Genomic DNA, 16,667 nt, shown 5'->3' on the forward strand with positions numbered 1-16,667 from the left:
ACATAAACATTAAGCTGGCTAACTATTCTTGGCACATCTTTAAGTAAATATTCACAAGAATCAAAATAGTCAAACACTTCAGGAAAGAAGCATTTCTGTTCTCTGAATAGCAACAATCAACTAGCATCTGCAAAAAAGTTATGGTCAGTATCCAAAATCTCAAAATTATCAAATTTATCAGGGTTCTTAGCTTTCACTTTAACCTTTAACTTATTAACGAACATTAAAACATTACGCTAAATTAAGATCAGGCTATGGAAACTGGAAATTCTATTAGTCATATGCAGATGTTCAGCTTTGATTTCCTTATAATGGAAAGAGATAGTCACGGCTGATATAGGCACCAGGACTCCCGGTACCATAAATGTTAAAGTATCTTCCTTACTGTGTTCAATCCTTCGAGAACCTAAAGTATCTGGACCTGCAAAATAGTTAGTTTTCTTTAATTGCTTATAAGAAAGACTGCGAGTAATAAAGTCTCCTGGATTTTCTACTCCTGAAATAAAAGAGAACCTCATCGTATGTGTGGAACACGTATCATTAATGGCATAAAGTCTATTTTTAACAAAGACAGAACATTTCTGTAATTTATCAAGCTTGTTAGCATAGGAATATATCGAAGACAAAGCTACAAGGCTGTCAGAATACACACTTAATTCCTCAATTTTTATGGGTTTCATACATAAAGGACCTGATAATTCTTGATACAAATCAAGAAGATATTAAACTGCTAAGGCGATTCCCTGTAGCTCAAGTGAAGGCATACTTTTGGATTCTAGATTTTTACTAACAATGCAATTTTTAGCTAGGATAAAATTCAGTTTGCCTGTAGAAACACATTGTACATAGATAACATAAAAAATTACTTTATTGCTATCAGCAAAAGCCAATAACCTGTAGGTATCATTCCTGCTTCCGACAAACCTAGGAATTTGATGATAGGAGAGGAGTTGGCCTGTTTAGCAATATTTTGCCATTCTATCTGGCGATCCTTATCCATTGGTTGATCCCAACCTATATCTTTATCACATTGTAATTTGTGTAGTAATAGTCTGCTACGATTAAGTAAAGCGCTGTTGAAATTATAAAGATCAAACTGAGAAGCTATTGTATGTAAGATTTCCTTTTTTTGTATGAGCCTTTGTATTAAGATTAATGGGCTTGGTGCTTAAAGTGCCCTTTTCACGATTCCACACAAGTCTTAGTAATTTTACTTCTGGTTCAGTCTTACATTTAGTTTCAGGATCTATAATTTTCTGCAATTCAGGTTCATTTGTTATGGACTGCTGCAAACTAAACTGGTATGGCTAAAGAATACCCTTAACTTTTCCATAGGCCCATTTAAGGTCTACAGGAGAGTCGAAAGCAATGGCGCAATTATCCATGTAACATAACTGATCTATTAACTTCTTAAGTTCTACTAGAGAGGCATCTTCACCTTCAACATCCAATACAGTATCAGTATTTTATAAAGAGCTATCAGTGGTAATGAAGGGCTACATCTTAACACAAAACTCAACCTAACATTTTTGTAATCTAAAATAGTAAAATCATTCCTCCACATCACGATACGATAAACAAAGTAATCTATTGCTGTCTACTTCACTGAAAGCCAAACTAGGAAATGCCTTGCATATGTCAAAACATAGCAAATTAGATCCAAATCTTAAATGCAATAGAGCAGATAGAGTTTTTTATTCAGAGTTGGACTAGGAAAAATAGCTTGGTTATGGCTGACAGTTACTTCCCTATTACTTTCCTTTTGACAAAGATTAGAAAGGTACACCTCACGGCATTTCGTTGTTTCACGGTTCAATTTGAGTACTCCTATGTGAGGAAGAAAGATGCGACTAGGGTGTTTTTCCAAGAACTGGGGAATGTTATCAATTTTTTAATATACCACTATTCTCTTGTTCTTTAAATACACCATCCATAAGCAGTAATTTAGTGTTATCTTTGAGAAGTTTTTTCAAGTTGGAAACTAGTACTTGGTTAGCCAAATCATAGTTATCACTCAACATGACAAGTCTGTATGTGCCTACAAGTATACTCATTCATTGTAATCTTATTTTAGATTATTTAACTTTTATAGGTAAAACTACTTTGGATGGGTTCAGGGAAGCTTCTGCAGTATTTGTGAATTTTGTTGTTAAATTTAGGAAACAACTGTTCTCCTCTATGGTAGGGGCTGTATCTGATGTATAGATAATCAATTAAATGACTTAGATTGGGTCCCTAATTGGATCAAGGTAGTATTGATAATGTAGTAGCTCAGGTAGCCTTCAGAATGCAAAGTGATACTTCGAGGTCTGTTTCACAAAGGACTTCTTATTTTCTCTACCATTCTAGGGCTACTTATCAAGAACCTGTTTCCATCCCTCCAAGGGAGTCCTTTCAAAACATTGGTAAGACAAGGATTTTTCTCTTAACAGAAGTTCCTGGTGAAGTCAAAACATTTGTAAGACGAGACTTTTACTCTAACAGAAGTTCCTGGTGAAGGGCCAACAGGATTATTTAATCTTATAGTCTCTGCATGCTTTCATGTATCAAGAGATTTTGAGTTGTTGTGGAAGACCAAACATCGACGTGTTTACATCCAGTCTCAAGAAGAATATCGTTCTTTTCTCCCCAGTTCTTGATTCATTAACCAAAGAGGTAAACACCCTGTTACAGGACTGTTCAATCTGGATCTACATGTATTTCCTCAATAATTTGACCAGTGATAATCAAGTTCAAGGTGTCATCAAACAACAGAATGACTAAGGTGGTCCTCAGTGTGAATAATTTACATATATAATGTCTCTGTTGTTGGAATGTCTATAGAGAGTGCCTTAACAGACACATGTTCTGGGTCAACTAATTTCTTAGGTGGTTCATCCAAACCTCCATATGCTTCATATAATAGTGTGGAGACTGCCCACCATATTTTCAGAGTAAAAAAGTTACTTTCAAAGTCCTCTAGATACTCTACCAAAGGATCCAAAAGACTGGTTACTGGCAATTTTTATCAAAGAGAATTGAATGTATTTGGTGCAGGTATAGGAAAGTTTCAATTACAAGAAATAGATTAGATAATAGTTATATTTTTAAGTTTCTTATTTTGTGAAAATAAACTGTTTGTTATAGCTATTAAGGGTTTTATGGGTATGCTTGATACTGTTCTCAAGCATCTAGAATTAGATTTGTCTGTATCAGGTATTATTGCAATATTTCAGGTCATTTGTTATTGAGAAGGCTTCAGTTGTCTAAACAGCCTTTGGGAATCTAGATGTCTAGCAATATTTTTCTTGAAGCTCTTATTTTGAACCTTGCTTTTAAAGATCTAATGGCTAAAATGGGCTAAAAGGGCATCTAAAACCATAGGTTCTAAGAATGCAATGGAAAGTCACCATGCAGTAAGATGGAGCACGGATGGTTTTGGAATAATCACCTTTACATTGGTTGTTTGACCAGATTAGTTTGTACGGCAACCTTCTTGTGCAATACACTCTGACAGCAGAGGCCACAAATCTGCATACCATTCCTCTTTTGGCCAGAATTAGTCTATTAGAGTCATTTTGTTGTTTTAAGGAATCCTGATCTTGTTTTACACTTGCTAAATTATGGCAAATGATGGCAATATGTAAAGTTCTAGATTTGTTCAGTATATAACAGGGCATCTACCTTCTGAGCTTTAGGATATAGGATCTAGAACAGGAGAATAAAATGCCTTCATCTGTAATCAGTAACGCTGCAAATATGACTGTTGAGGCTACCCAACCATTCCCAATTTCTAGACATACTGACTTCTTTCTACATCCCAGTGAAGTAATGCAAGGCAATGCCAGCAGTATGATCTAAAGTAATTAAAGAATTTGAGGCTCTACTGAATAAAACACTATGTGACTATGAACACTAGACCCAACTGTAGAAGTCAGGTTACATTAAGCAACTGAGCAGGTAAATCAGGTTTACAGCCTACAAGGGAATACTTGCTGCCTTTCTGATAATAACAAGGGAAGGTAAATAAGTTAAGAGCTTATAAGGTTCATCACTAGTAAAACTTATTTTGTAAGTGAGTATTTGGCATGTCATATCATCGTCAAATGCACAGTAAACAACTGGCCTAGTCTTCTTTGGCATTCCCCTTGAACTAAAAAACAAGCTCTATTAGCCTGAGCTTGAATTATACTTTGCCTGAGAGGAAGAGTGACATACTTTTTACATCAGATATTTAAAATACAATGTTATCCCTCTGCAGGAATGTGAACAGATCCAGCAGAAAAGACAACTTTAAATGCATTCAGAACTTTTCGCAATCTAAAACTGAATAATATGAAACCACTGGGTCTTTTTGCCATTACCTACTAAATTGTTTCATTATTTTACTTTGTATTTTAAAGGAAAGAGAAGGAAAATGTGTTTAGGAAAGTTTGCAGTTAAACGTCATTAAATTGATCTTCTGAAGAGGAAGCAATATGAACATCAGGGGAGGTTCATAGAAATAAATATTAGATTATGCATTTAGTTTCAAGAGGTTTAGATTTTACATTTAATGTGGAAGAAGAAGCTAAGGAACATTCAACTCAAGCAAAGTGTATGGCAATGTCATCAGTAACAATAACTTTGAAAATAATGGCTGTAGTTGTGTGTGTAAATCTATAATTTCATGTTGATATTTTTAAGAAAATTATATTTTGAGTATCAAACATGTATAGGATAAATGAATGTTGTATTGGCGACTTATGCTTTAAAAACAAAAACAGAAAAAATTAAAATTGAAATATAGGTACCCGGTGATTTATTATAAATTTGTGTGATATACATTATCATGAAGATTAGGAACATATAATTCAATGAGGATTAGCATACAGGTATCTTTGAAAAGTAATTACATTCAAGTATAGAATACCAACTTATATAGTATGAAGGTTTCAAATAAATTGAACTAGACATTATTTTTAATAGCACAGATTCTTCAGTCATCTACTACTCTTAGAAGATATCAAATTCTACTAATGATTTATTTTCTCATTAAAGATTGTTTCTAGGAAGTATTCCTCATTCATTCAGTGCATACAAAATAGAATAGTTTCTTTTTAAACGGTATAACATTGTACAAACTTTTTTCTATCTTGTGCATAAGGAAATCCAAGTTAAAAGCATTAGGTAGCAGATTGCCTTTGAAAAGGAAATAAAACCATTGTGATACTTGCTTTTGTTTCATTTTTTATAACTGTAAAAGGAGGTTTTGATGTTTGAATAAAGAGTTATTTTTGTTTTACTTCTGATTCTCCTTCCCCTTTAGTATATTTCTAGTGATGTATATCACTCTTATGTTCTTTGTAGATTGTCAGAATTTCACAGTATATTCAATTGGTATCAGTGAAATAAAATTATTCTTGCGGTCTTCAAATATTTCCTTAATGTTAATAGTTTTTTCATTGTGACAAATGCATTTAGGTAAAATATTTGTTACAAATAAGAAAAAAAATTATATACAATGATATTGCATTTGTTTGTTTGTGAAAAATAATTCACTTTGATTTTGATGATGATCGTATTTCTAGATATTATGTGTTTTGCTATGGAAGGTTCACTTCTGCAAGGGTATTGGTAGAGCTGTTTTGTTAATTTTGTTTATTCATGAAAATTTTTGGCTTTATATGTATGTGGTATATGCAACTTTCCTCTTATTTTGCAAAGGAAACATTATAAAAATTATTTATGGAGTAGAATTTATTTTTATGAAACTATTATTACATTCAAGTGCAGAAAAATATTTTGCAATTGATGGTTAGAAAATAAACTAATTTATCTATTTAATGTTTATTTAACTTACATAAATTGTAATTAAATGCTTTCCAAATGATGTAACTTGATTTTTCCACATATCTATTTCTTCAACTTGTCATTTGTCTGCATTACAGGTGAGCCAGACATGTTTTACCATGACAAGTGGAAACATCTTTATGTTGAAGGTCTTGGGAAAACGCTCTGTTACTTACGGGGAGCCATCATGAATCTGTTCAAATTTCCCAACCTGAAATGTAAGTAATTGCTCTAAATATTTTCATGCTGTTCAGTTTTTATTAATTGTTGTTTTTAATGTTAGTTTAACCATACTGTATTTTTCTTGGCATGCAATAACGTATATACGGTAAGTTCTTATGACATAGGGACTCCCTGTTTAGCCTAAGCATTCTAAAAAAGGGATTTTGACGAAGGAAAAATCTATTTCTGGGCGAGGAACCTGTGTCGCCCAGTGAAATGCTCCTTAAAGCACCATTTCAAAGGTATAAATACTGCTAAATATACCAGAGAAAAAAGTTGCATGGAATGCTAGGAATATTCCCAGCTCGCTCATCCCTAAAGGGTGTCGGTATTAAAACTGGGGCGAGTGATACCACTACCAGAGGTCCCTTTCCAATTAGACTTCTCCCTCCTCAAAATCCTCCGTTACTACGAGGTGTCGTTCACTGCAGCTACTGCCCCCCCCCCACCACCACCACTACCTATCCTTCTCCCCTCATTCCTACTAGCACCCCAAGCTTGGGCCAGCCTAGGGTGAGGAAAAAGGAGGGAGGGTTCACTGGGCGACACAGGTTCCTTGCCCAGAAATAGATTTTTCCTTTGTCAAAATCCCTTTTCTGGGCTCAACCTGTGTCGCTCCGTGAAATAGTAACAGAGAATTGGTCCCATAAGCTTGGAAATACACAAAAAGTTAAGGAACTGAATTAAAAATAGAGTAATTCAATTAAGAGTGTTTTACGAAAATTCTTAATATACCAATCTCTTAATTACACCCCAAATAAAGGACAATGATAAGGTAGGGAGAAAATTGAAGGCAGGTGCTGCCCTGCTCCTTATTAGGAGACAAGGCACTAAGAGGGGAAATATATATGAAGATAGGACCCTGTTATAATGGTTGTGTTAAATCTGGAGGGACCACTATATCTTTTTAAGCCTTCAAAATTCATGTGACGAAAATAATTGACTGGTGTTGCTACAGCCCGGATATCGTGGGCATGTGGTATAGATTCCGGCTTGGTACTTTTAATAAAATAAAGAATCTATTGTCTGATTCCTTTCAGGGAAATGGTTCCTCCATCCTTTCTAATAAACAAAGGTCTTGAAGGTCTATTTGAATAGTTTTCCAGCGTGATAACTGGGCACAGAGATAGACCCTGTGGAAGTGGGACAATCTTCCACGGAGACCATCTATTCTGTGGACCCTCATTCTTTTCTAAGAATTTTCTACCTAGAGAGAATAAAATTCCACCAGAAGAAAGAAAATCAATATGATTGGTTCTTTAGATAATGCTGCAAGTTCAGATATTCTGGCTCCTGGGGCTAAACCTATCTAAAATAACGTCTTCTTAAGAAGCTCTATTTAAGTGCATGAGTCAATATCAGAGTCAGAATCTAGATCAAGGACATCATCTAAAACCCATAAAACTGCATGAGGTCGAGGTACTGGTTCTAGTCTAGTACAGGCTCACGGAATAGACGAAAAATACGAATCTGTAAGATTAAAATTGAACCCAATCTGAAATATTTTCTTTAAAGCCGATGTAATCATAGTAATAGTATTATTGGTTAGACCTCCTCCCAGGAAAGTTCTGAAAAAGGTAACTGCCAGATTCGTAGTCAGTGTCCGAACCTCTGAGTCTTCCAGCAATGGGCTGACTTTCTTACATCAGAATCATACTGCCAAAGGGTAGAATCTCATATACCTGACACTAGGGACAATTTGGTAAAAAGGGTCAATCTCAGCATCTCTTTGTGCTGCAAATCTCAGAAAGTCCATAAAGTGAAGGCACTTTAAATCCGTGAGGAAGCAGACACACTGTGAGATAGTACTATCCGTGTTAACTTGGTTCGGGAATCCGCTGAGGTCGGAGTCCTAGTTCCACCAAGATATGGAACCAGTTGCATTGGGCCAATTGAGGGCTACGACGGCAATCCGACCTTTGAAAGTCCTGAGCATGTCCAGGACTTTCATTAGCATGTTTAAAGGTGGAATCGGGTAAATCCTCCGTCAGTTATTCCAATCTATGGACATGTCGATTGTGACATAGGCCAGAGGGTCCAGGTTGGGGGCCATATGACATTGTGGCTTGTGGCTGGATTCCATGGCAAACAGGTCTACTTGGAGACACGGAACCTGTTGGCAGGTCCAATTAAATTACTTTTTTGGCCAAGGACCATTCCAGCCCCATGCGGAGGTGTCCTTGTTAGATCATCCTCAACCACATTTCTTACTCCCGCCAGGTGAACAGCTGACAGGTGGCAAAGGTTCCCTGTTGTCATTGAAAAGATAGCTACCATCAATTGATTTACGTGACTTGATTTGGAACCTTCCCTGTTTATGCAGTGGACTATCACTTGACTGTCTAGTATTAGACTGATATGTTGTTTCTGGGACGGGGAAAGACTTATTAGAGTCAAGAACACTTCCATGACTTCTAAGATATTGATGTGTAGTTGTCGAAGTGTCACTGTCCACAACCCCTGAACCTATTCGTATTGGGAATAACCTCCCTAAACGCTTAGGGAGTCATCTAAATGGACCACCAATGATGTCGCTGGGAATCGTAAAGGTACAGAGTTTACTAGGTTTTTGACCTTCGACCATTGTTGAAGTCTTTTCCATAGTGTAGGTGGAATCCGAGAAATTTTGTCTCGATATTTCTCGTTTTCTTTGGACCGCCAAACTCGATTGATGTCTTCCAGATTGACTCTCATTAATGTGTCTGTTACTGAGGGAAACTGGAGTAAACCTAGGTTTCTTTCTTGGATTCTCCGGGTTGTTAGTTTGTCCTTGAGAGATCCTCTTGTGTGGCATTCCTTGACGCTGTTGGCCCAGATAAACCAACCGTCTAGGTAGGCCACTAACTGTATTCCTTGAGTCCTCATCTCTTGGACTACTGTCTCCGTCAACTTAGAGATTAACTTGGTATGTCCGAATGGCATCATCGTTTGCCTAGCTTGAATCCTAGGAAATTACGAAAAAGCCATGCTATCGGAACATGAAAATAGACGCCTGAAAGATCTATAGAGGTGGTGACTGCCCCACGGGGACATAAGGTCCTCGCCTGTGAGACGGTCAGCGTATGGAACTAGTCGCATTGAATATATGTATTCAAATAGGACAGATCTAGGTTACTCTTCGTTCATCCGAGTCTTACTTGGCACTGAACAAACGTGCTTGAAATTTTAAGCAACCTCTTTTATTGCTTTTTTCAGAAGATCTCCCGTGTAAAGTGTTAAGTCTGCCGTTGGAATCTGATAAAAACTGGTTGGTGGAGGGGCTTTTTTCATCCACCTCCACCCCAGAACTTTCATTATGACGTTGTATGCCAATTGCTGAATGCCCAACGGCTCCGAAAGAGGTACAGCCTTCCTCCTACCTGAGGAGTCCTCTATGTAGGAAGGCTCCCCTTGCTCTACTACCTCTCCCATGTGTATTATATCCATGAAACACTCCCTGTGTTTCGAAGGAAGGATGATACGCCGGAGACGCAATAAACGGAGTAGTGGCTATCGGTTGTTGAGGTGGTTGGCTTACCCACATATATTGATTTTGTGGCTGGGTTCTTGAGGTGGAAGGCTGGCTCACCTGGGATACTGGCATTGCCTGTAGCACATCCTGAGCCAGTGGCCTTTGGAAGGACTGAAACTTCCTTGGTCATCTCCTGCCTCGTGATTGTAGTCCGGTGGGCTCGAATTTTCTTTTTGGAATTATACCCCACCGGACTCTGAGGCTTTGGATGACTCCAGCTGTTTCCCCGAGGATGCTATTTACCACGTCCTCCGGGAAGAAGTCCGCTCCCCAGATCGAGGCCTTAAGTAACCTGTTAGGCTCATGCCTAATGGAGTCCTCAAGTAAGAAGAACTTCCGGCAAGTGCGACGGACCACTGCAAAGTCATATGTATCACACTGATATGCGTGAGGCAAAGACTTTGTCAGGATCTTAAAAAATTGGCTCCTCTCGTAGACTAACAAAGTCATCTCCGTCATCGTGGCTGAGTCGATAGATCTATCCAGCCTGGTTCTTGCACCGTATTCTATCTTAACCAGAGAGTCTGGAAGTCCGGGGAGTCGTTCACTAAACTGTGTGTTGGCACAGTCCTAGTTCAATGGCCCTGCCGTAAAAGTAGCTGGTGCATCGATCCAGCATTCTTGGCCTCCTGGGAACAACAGGGAAGTTAGTTGCGGCGTGGACTTGCCTTCCATAACCACCTGTAAGGTAAGGCCTACATGGTGTCGGGGTTTACCCATCCACCTCGAGCATAGTATATGTATTCTTATGGGGGGTTAACTTGGTATCGACACATTCCCACTCATTTAAAGTCTGGACCCAGGTGGACTGAGCTTGCTCTTTTGGCTAGATAACGGTTTCCTTGGGAACCTTGCCTTCCCGTAATAGCTCTTCCACTGACAGGCGCTCGTATCAAGGGAAGATGAATTGTAAACCGGCGGATACCATTCAAAATCTTCTACCGGACGGGGACCACCTCCTGCTATTGTCAACATGCCCTCTGAGAATGGGGCATGAAGAGCCAATCGCCACGGGTCATTCTTAACGATCGCCGGGAGCTTTGACACGTCCAGAACCACAAACTACCGTTGTTGTGGTAGTCCGGACCGCAAGGATTTTCTATCTTATTTTCCTGATTTTGCAGTCCCTGGCCCAAACCCTCCATAGACAGCAGTCGATTGGTGATTGGACCAAACTGGAACTGGGCTACACTACTCAACCTCTCCATGAGCTGGCTCGAGAAGGCCACCGAATTGAAATAAAGTTTCGACATCGGCCCCTTTGAGCTTCTTGTCTTGACCCCTGATGTGGAGGATTAGACCCTGCCGAGTCCGTCAGTAGCTTAGAAGCTGATGATGGTCTGGTTGGGAGTGGTTTGGGTAGCCTAAAAGGCTTGCCCTCTTCGGGTAGGACCGACCTCATAAGTTTTACCGTAGAGGTCACTGAGCATGGCACCCGGCATGAGATCGGCAGACCTCATGGCCACACGACTGCTGCAGCACAGCATTGCATGTTGTCTCCTGACAGCGTACCACCTGTAAGTCAATTTGATACATGGGTATCATACTTGATTTCACTGGAAAAACTGGTGACATATATAGTTAAGTTAAATCCACTTTGGATAGCTCAGCGGAGTTGTATTCTTTCTTACCGTTTTTCAATAGAACCCTAATATTCTGTTTTCCTTCTTCCACCATCTCCTGTCGTCCAAAGTATTGCCATACAAAGGTTTGAAACCGGTAGATATGGCTGCTGGATTAATCTCGGACCAGTCCGCTCTCTCCAGAGAGAAAAATTCCACTATGAAACTTCTCTCAACCTTCCATACCCCTACCGGAGTGGGATATACGTATTGATAAATAAAGATTTGGACAAGGAGATACAAGGAATTAGGGACACCAATACTGTTGCCGGAATACTTGGTTGGAAGTATGAATTCCCACTGATGTAAATCCGGCCCGTAACAATATAAATTCAAGAACTACAAATATCATGTAATATAAGGAATCAACCTACGGGATCAGAACAGGGTAAAAATTCTATCTGAATCCATTCAAAGAAACATAGTAACTATCATGGATATGAATTCAAGTCATCCCGGGCCTTACGGGGGGAAGAATATCGAAGATGGAATTCCGGGAATAGAAGGATACGCGGTACGTAGCAAGGTTCACACTCAGTCCGGCTCGACTGGTGGCCATCCATGACTAACCGAGGAGAGAGCGCTATTTGCATCGACTCACAGATCGTGAGAGCCATCTCTCTCTCTCAGCTGTCTCCCTTCTCTCATTAGTGTATAACTCAAGCTTATTGCCCGAGGTTAGGGAGCGGTGAGTAAGAATTCCACCGAGAAAGATAATTTGGTATATGAATATAAAATTAACTTGTGCCAGGAACCCCAGCAAAACACTTAAGAAATTAAATTCCGCCGTGACACCCAGCAGAAAAACATGCGTACTTAAGCTAAAGGAAATAATACGAAATAGCATTCAAAAAACATGTTACGCCTCGAGGTAGTCTTTATTATGAGTTCTCAGCACACGGAATACCCACCGGGGTGGGGAGCGTAAGCAAGAAGTGACATGCAGACTAGAAACAACCATCGAAATCCGTAGACTCCGGAATGCATGAAATTAAATGAATTAAACCTAATGACAGGAAGGGTGAAAATAGATACCATTGTGGCGCCGGAAAACATGCGTAAATCCGGTGCAAAAACCCAATTCTACGAAAGCAATGTATCGCCGGAAGAAATGCGTCGCTAAAAACAAATGCTATGTATTAACTCTAACATAAACTATAATCTCCGTCGCAGTCCCTCTCTCGAACCAACCATCCATAAAATTATGCAAACAAATACTGTATAGGATAAAGTAAGGTATCAGAACAGAGGATGTCTGAATCCGATCAAAGAAACATAACTACCATTAGTAGACACGATTCACAAAATATCTCGGCCCTCCGGGACGGGGGGAATAACAAGGATGGATAACCTGAGACATAAACTATAATCTCCGTCGCAGCCCCCTTCTCTCTCTCTCTCTCTCTCTCTCTCTCTCACCAACCATCCATAAAATTACGAAAACAAATATAGGATAAAGTAAGGTATCAGAACAGAGTAGGATGTCTGAATCTGATCAAAGAAACATAACTACTATTAGTAGATACGATTCACAAAATATCTTGCTCCGGGACGGGAGGAATTAATAACAAGGATGGATAAACCGAGAGAGGGGAGGGGGGCGCACGAGGCGAGGTGCATACGCTACCCGCGATGACGTACTGAGCGAAAGAGCCATCCCCCACCCTGGGTGACTTCCCATTCTCCAAAAGCATGTGACCCAAGCCTACCCCCCTATGTAGGGAGTTGCAGAAGGCGTAAAGGGGGAGAGGACGGCAAAGGGGAGGAGACTGGCTCAAAATCAGGTGACCACTGTGATCGGAGAGGGGGTGGGTACTACCCTCCGAAACACCAAGGAAGACCTGATGCGAAGCACGCAGACAAAAACAACATATAATAGCAGACGTGAAAAACAATAAAATACAATGAAATTCAATTAAATAAGCTAAATCGGCATATTGAGTAAAATGGGGGAAAAAGGGAATACGGTGTAAAAGGAATAATAGCAAAACCTTCCAAAATTGGGTAGTAGCCAACTTGGAGAGGAAACTATAGCATATTGAACAAAAACTAGTCCTCCAAAATCGGGTAAAATACCGATCTCGACAGGCGGGACTAAAATTAATCAAAACGCGTTCCGATTCCCCGTAAAAAAACTAAAAAACCATGAATTCTAGCATGAAAGGCTACCGACCGAAGCCACTAACTAACACTGCCCAAATAGCCTAAATAAAAGATAAAATCATGCCAAAACATTGAAATAGATGTCCATAACACAAAATTAAGACTACAATTAGTATAAGGAACTACTGTAATAGAAAGTCTTACAAAACCAAGGGATCCCAAGGGATCGACACCAAAAGGCCGTATACACACCCGTAAGAGAGCGTCAACAAAGCGCCTGAGAGAAAAACCAACAAGGTTATTAAATGAACGTGTGTCGCTACCTAGAAATCCCAAACAGACAAATATAATACTCAACTTGGGAGCAGGGATCTCCAAAACGCCTGACATCTACAAAAACACAAAATAACACAGAGCTACGAAAAACACGTCCAAACGTTCACAGGTGCTAACAAGGAATGAGGTGAGAAGGATAGGTAGTGGTGGTGGTTTGGGGTGGGGTGGGGGGGGGGGGCAGTAGCTGTAGTGAACGACACCTCGTAGTAACGGGGGATTTTGAGGAGGGAAAAGTCTAATTGGAAAGTGACCTCTGGTAGTGGTATCACTCGCCCCAGTTTTAATACCTACACCCGTTAGGGGTGAGCGAGCTAGGAATATTCCTGGCATTCCATGCAACTTTTTTCTCTGGTATATTTAGCAGTATTTATACCTTTGAAATGGTGCTTTAAGGAGCATTTCACGGAGCGACACAGGTTGAGCCCAGAAAATAATGCCTCAAGATACAAAATTAATTCATTCTGGAGTGGCTCAAGATACAAAATTAATTCATTCTGGAGTGGCTTCGTTTTGTGAAAATTTTGTATCTTGGAGCATTGTACATGTAAATTGTCTAATTAATTTCAAACCCTACAAAAACACCACATTATATTATATAATAGAATACTGTAAAGCTATAACCACAATGAAATAATGTACAGCTAAATACATTTGAACCATTCAATGTACCTAACCTTACTGTTGATACCTGTAACTTAAGTAGTTATTTGAAGATAATGCAATAATAAATGGAAAATAATACAGTACATACAGTACAATACTGTACAGTACATATACAAAATATACACTACTACATGTACTGTACTATTATCATAGTTACCCTTACTATAGAGAAGTACATTTTATATATGTATAAACAACCCGTTTTCTTCAAATGGCTCATATTTTTAATGGTTAGCTATTTTATTCTCAGCTTCACTGGCAAATCTCATTTTGTATCATGAAATTTTATTTGTAATATGAGGAGATAAAACCTTTGCATCTCGTTTCACATCATTAAAATTTCGCAGGCAGAAACATTCGTATCGAGGTATCAGTGAGTAATGCCTCACAACACAAAATTAATTCGTTCTGGAGTGGCTTTCGTTTCGTGAAAATTTTGTGTTACAATTCACATTTTACATGTAAATCGCCTAATTTGTTCCTAACCCTACAAAAACACCACATCAAATTTTATAATAAAGCTACAGTAATAACTATAATGATACTGTACAGCCAAATACATTTGAACCATTCAGTATATTTTAACCAACTGTTAATACCTGTAAATTAAGTAGTTATTAGAACATAATGCAAGAATAAATGGAAAATAATACAATAAATACTGTAAAATATTGTACATATACAAAATATACAGTACCATATGTACTGTACTATTATAGTTACCCTTACTATAGACAGATTCTTTTTACATATGCATAAAGCATCAGACTTTTTCTTTACAACTACGATAGGAGATCACCAGGGGGAATCAGAGACCGAGATTATTCCATTCTCTTTTATCTCTGCCAACTGTCTATTTACCTCATTCTGATATGCAAAGGTCACTTATTAAGGATAAGTTACGACTGGCCGACTGTCTCCCATATCTATGTGAAAAGGCATAAAGTCACAATATACATCTTGATATTCTTCCGAAATTTGTGCAACATTAAAATGATATCTATCAGGTATTAAACTCAATCCCAAATTCTTTAAAGCGCATGTGTGTTCTGATGAGGTACGTTGTTGAATAGAGGCATTAAACACTAAATTTACTGGTCCTTTAACTATAGCATATAAGTTGAACTTCATGGGCGAAAAGTAGTCTCTGTTTATTTTTAGATTTGATATTATTTGTCGCAACTATATTCCTTCACTGAAAGGAAATTCCCAACCATAATCTTTTAAGTCTCCTTCATAGTAAGGCTTGTAATGATAATAAAGGCACAAGTGCTAACATTCCCCGGGTAACATAATCTGTGATCATTTAGTGGCCAAGCTTGCAAAAAAACAAAACGCATTGTCATCTGAAATGCAAAGCATCACCAACAACCTTTATACAGCCAAGAGAATTAGGCAAGATGAAATTACATCCTCAAATGAAAAACAATGTTGCTTAAGGGTGCTTACTTTAGCGAGAACAGGGATATAAGTATCCAAACTATCAATTCAGCCTTTTGCCTTGCGATCTAGATGTTTAAAAGAGTGACTAGGAATGGCAGAATGCAAGGGTTTAGCAGCAGAAGGATCTAAAGTAAATTAGGAAATTGTGGCTCTACAAGAGGATCTCAACTCTCTAAGATGCAGTGAACATTGAAAACCCTTACTGAGTGAAACACTGTGACCACTAGACTTAGGGTAACCACTCAAGCAAGTAAGCAAAAAATAACTGGCCTTTTGAGATTAGCAAAGGAATTTTAATAAGTTAAGAGCTTTGAATGCCCAACACTAACAAAATTAGGCTGTTTAAGTGAGCATTTGGCTTTTCTTGTCATCAACAACACTATATAAACAACTAGTCTAGTCATTTCTGGATTTCTCCTAAAACTAAAAAGTTCTATTGGCACTTGAACTTCGGAACATACTTTCCTTGAGAGGAACATGGGGAAATGCACTTGTCACAACATTTATTTAAAACACAGAGCTATCCCAGTGCAGGTCTGCTAACTAATCCAGAGAAAGACAATTTAAAATGCAATAAAGTCTTACCACCATCTGCAATGGGATACAACTGATTTTCACTGATGGGACGGAAAATTGAAAACAAAGACCTTGCTGTTTTGCTTCTTAATGTTAACTACTATAGTGTCTTATTACTTTCCTAGAGGCATGTATCCAATAAAAAGAAAGAAAATAGGAAAATATTTAGAGAATTTGGCAGTAAATGTTGATAACCTGAGTTTCTGGAGGAAAAGCAATATGAACACCAGGGAAGGTTCAAAGAAATAAAAAAGACTAGTTAAGAGCTAAGAAAACAGCTGTTTTTACAAAGAACAAAAAAAAAAATACTATTCAGGTCTACACTTTTCTATAAGCATCAAGGTCCATTAAAAGTGTTTTAATTTTGTAGGAGTGAATCA

The 16,667-nt window shown here is 38.4% G+C and overlaps 1 protein-coding gene across 1 annotated transcript in view; it reads left to right on the forward strand.

The window, feature by feature from the left end:
* LOC137624324 (uncharacterized) overlaps positions 1-16,667 on the forward strand; it is a 381,551-nt gene that overhangs the window by 288,943 nt on the left and 75,941 nt on the right. The window contains exon 14 of the mRNA XM_068354998.1: positions 5,910-6,029. Coding sequence (XP_068211099.1) covers positions 5,910-6,029 — 120 coding nt within the window. The remainder of the gene's footprint in view (positions 1-5,909; positions 6,030-16,667) is intronic.

The sequence above is a fragment of the Palaemon carinicauda genome, chromosome 31 (genome assembly GCF_036898095.1).
Source record: "Palaemon carinicauda isolate YSFRI2023 chromosome 31, ASM3689809v2, whole genome shotgun sequence".
Lineage (NCBI taxonomy): Eukaryota > Metazoa > Arthropoda > Malacostraca > Decapoda > Palaemonidae > Palaemon > Palaemon carinicauda.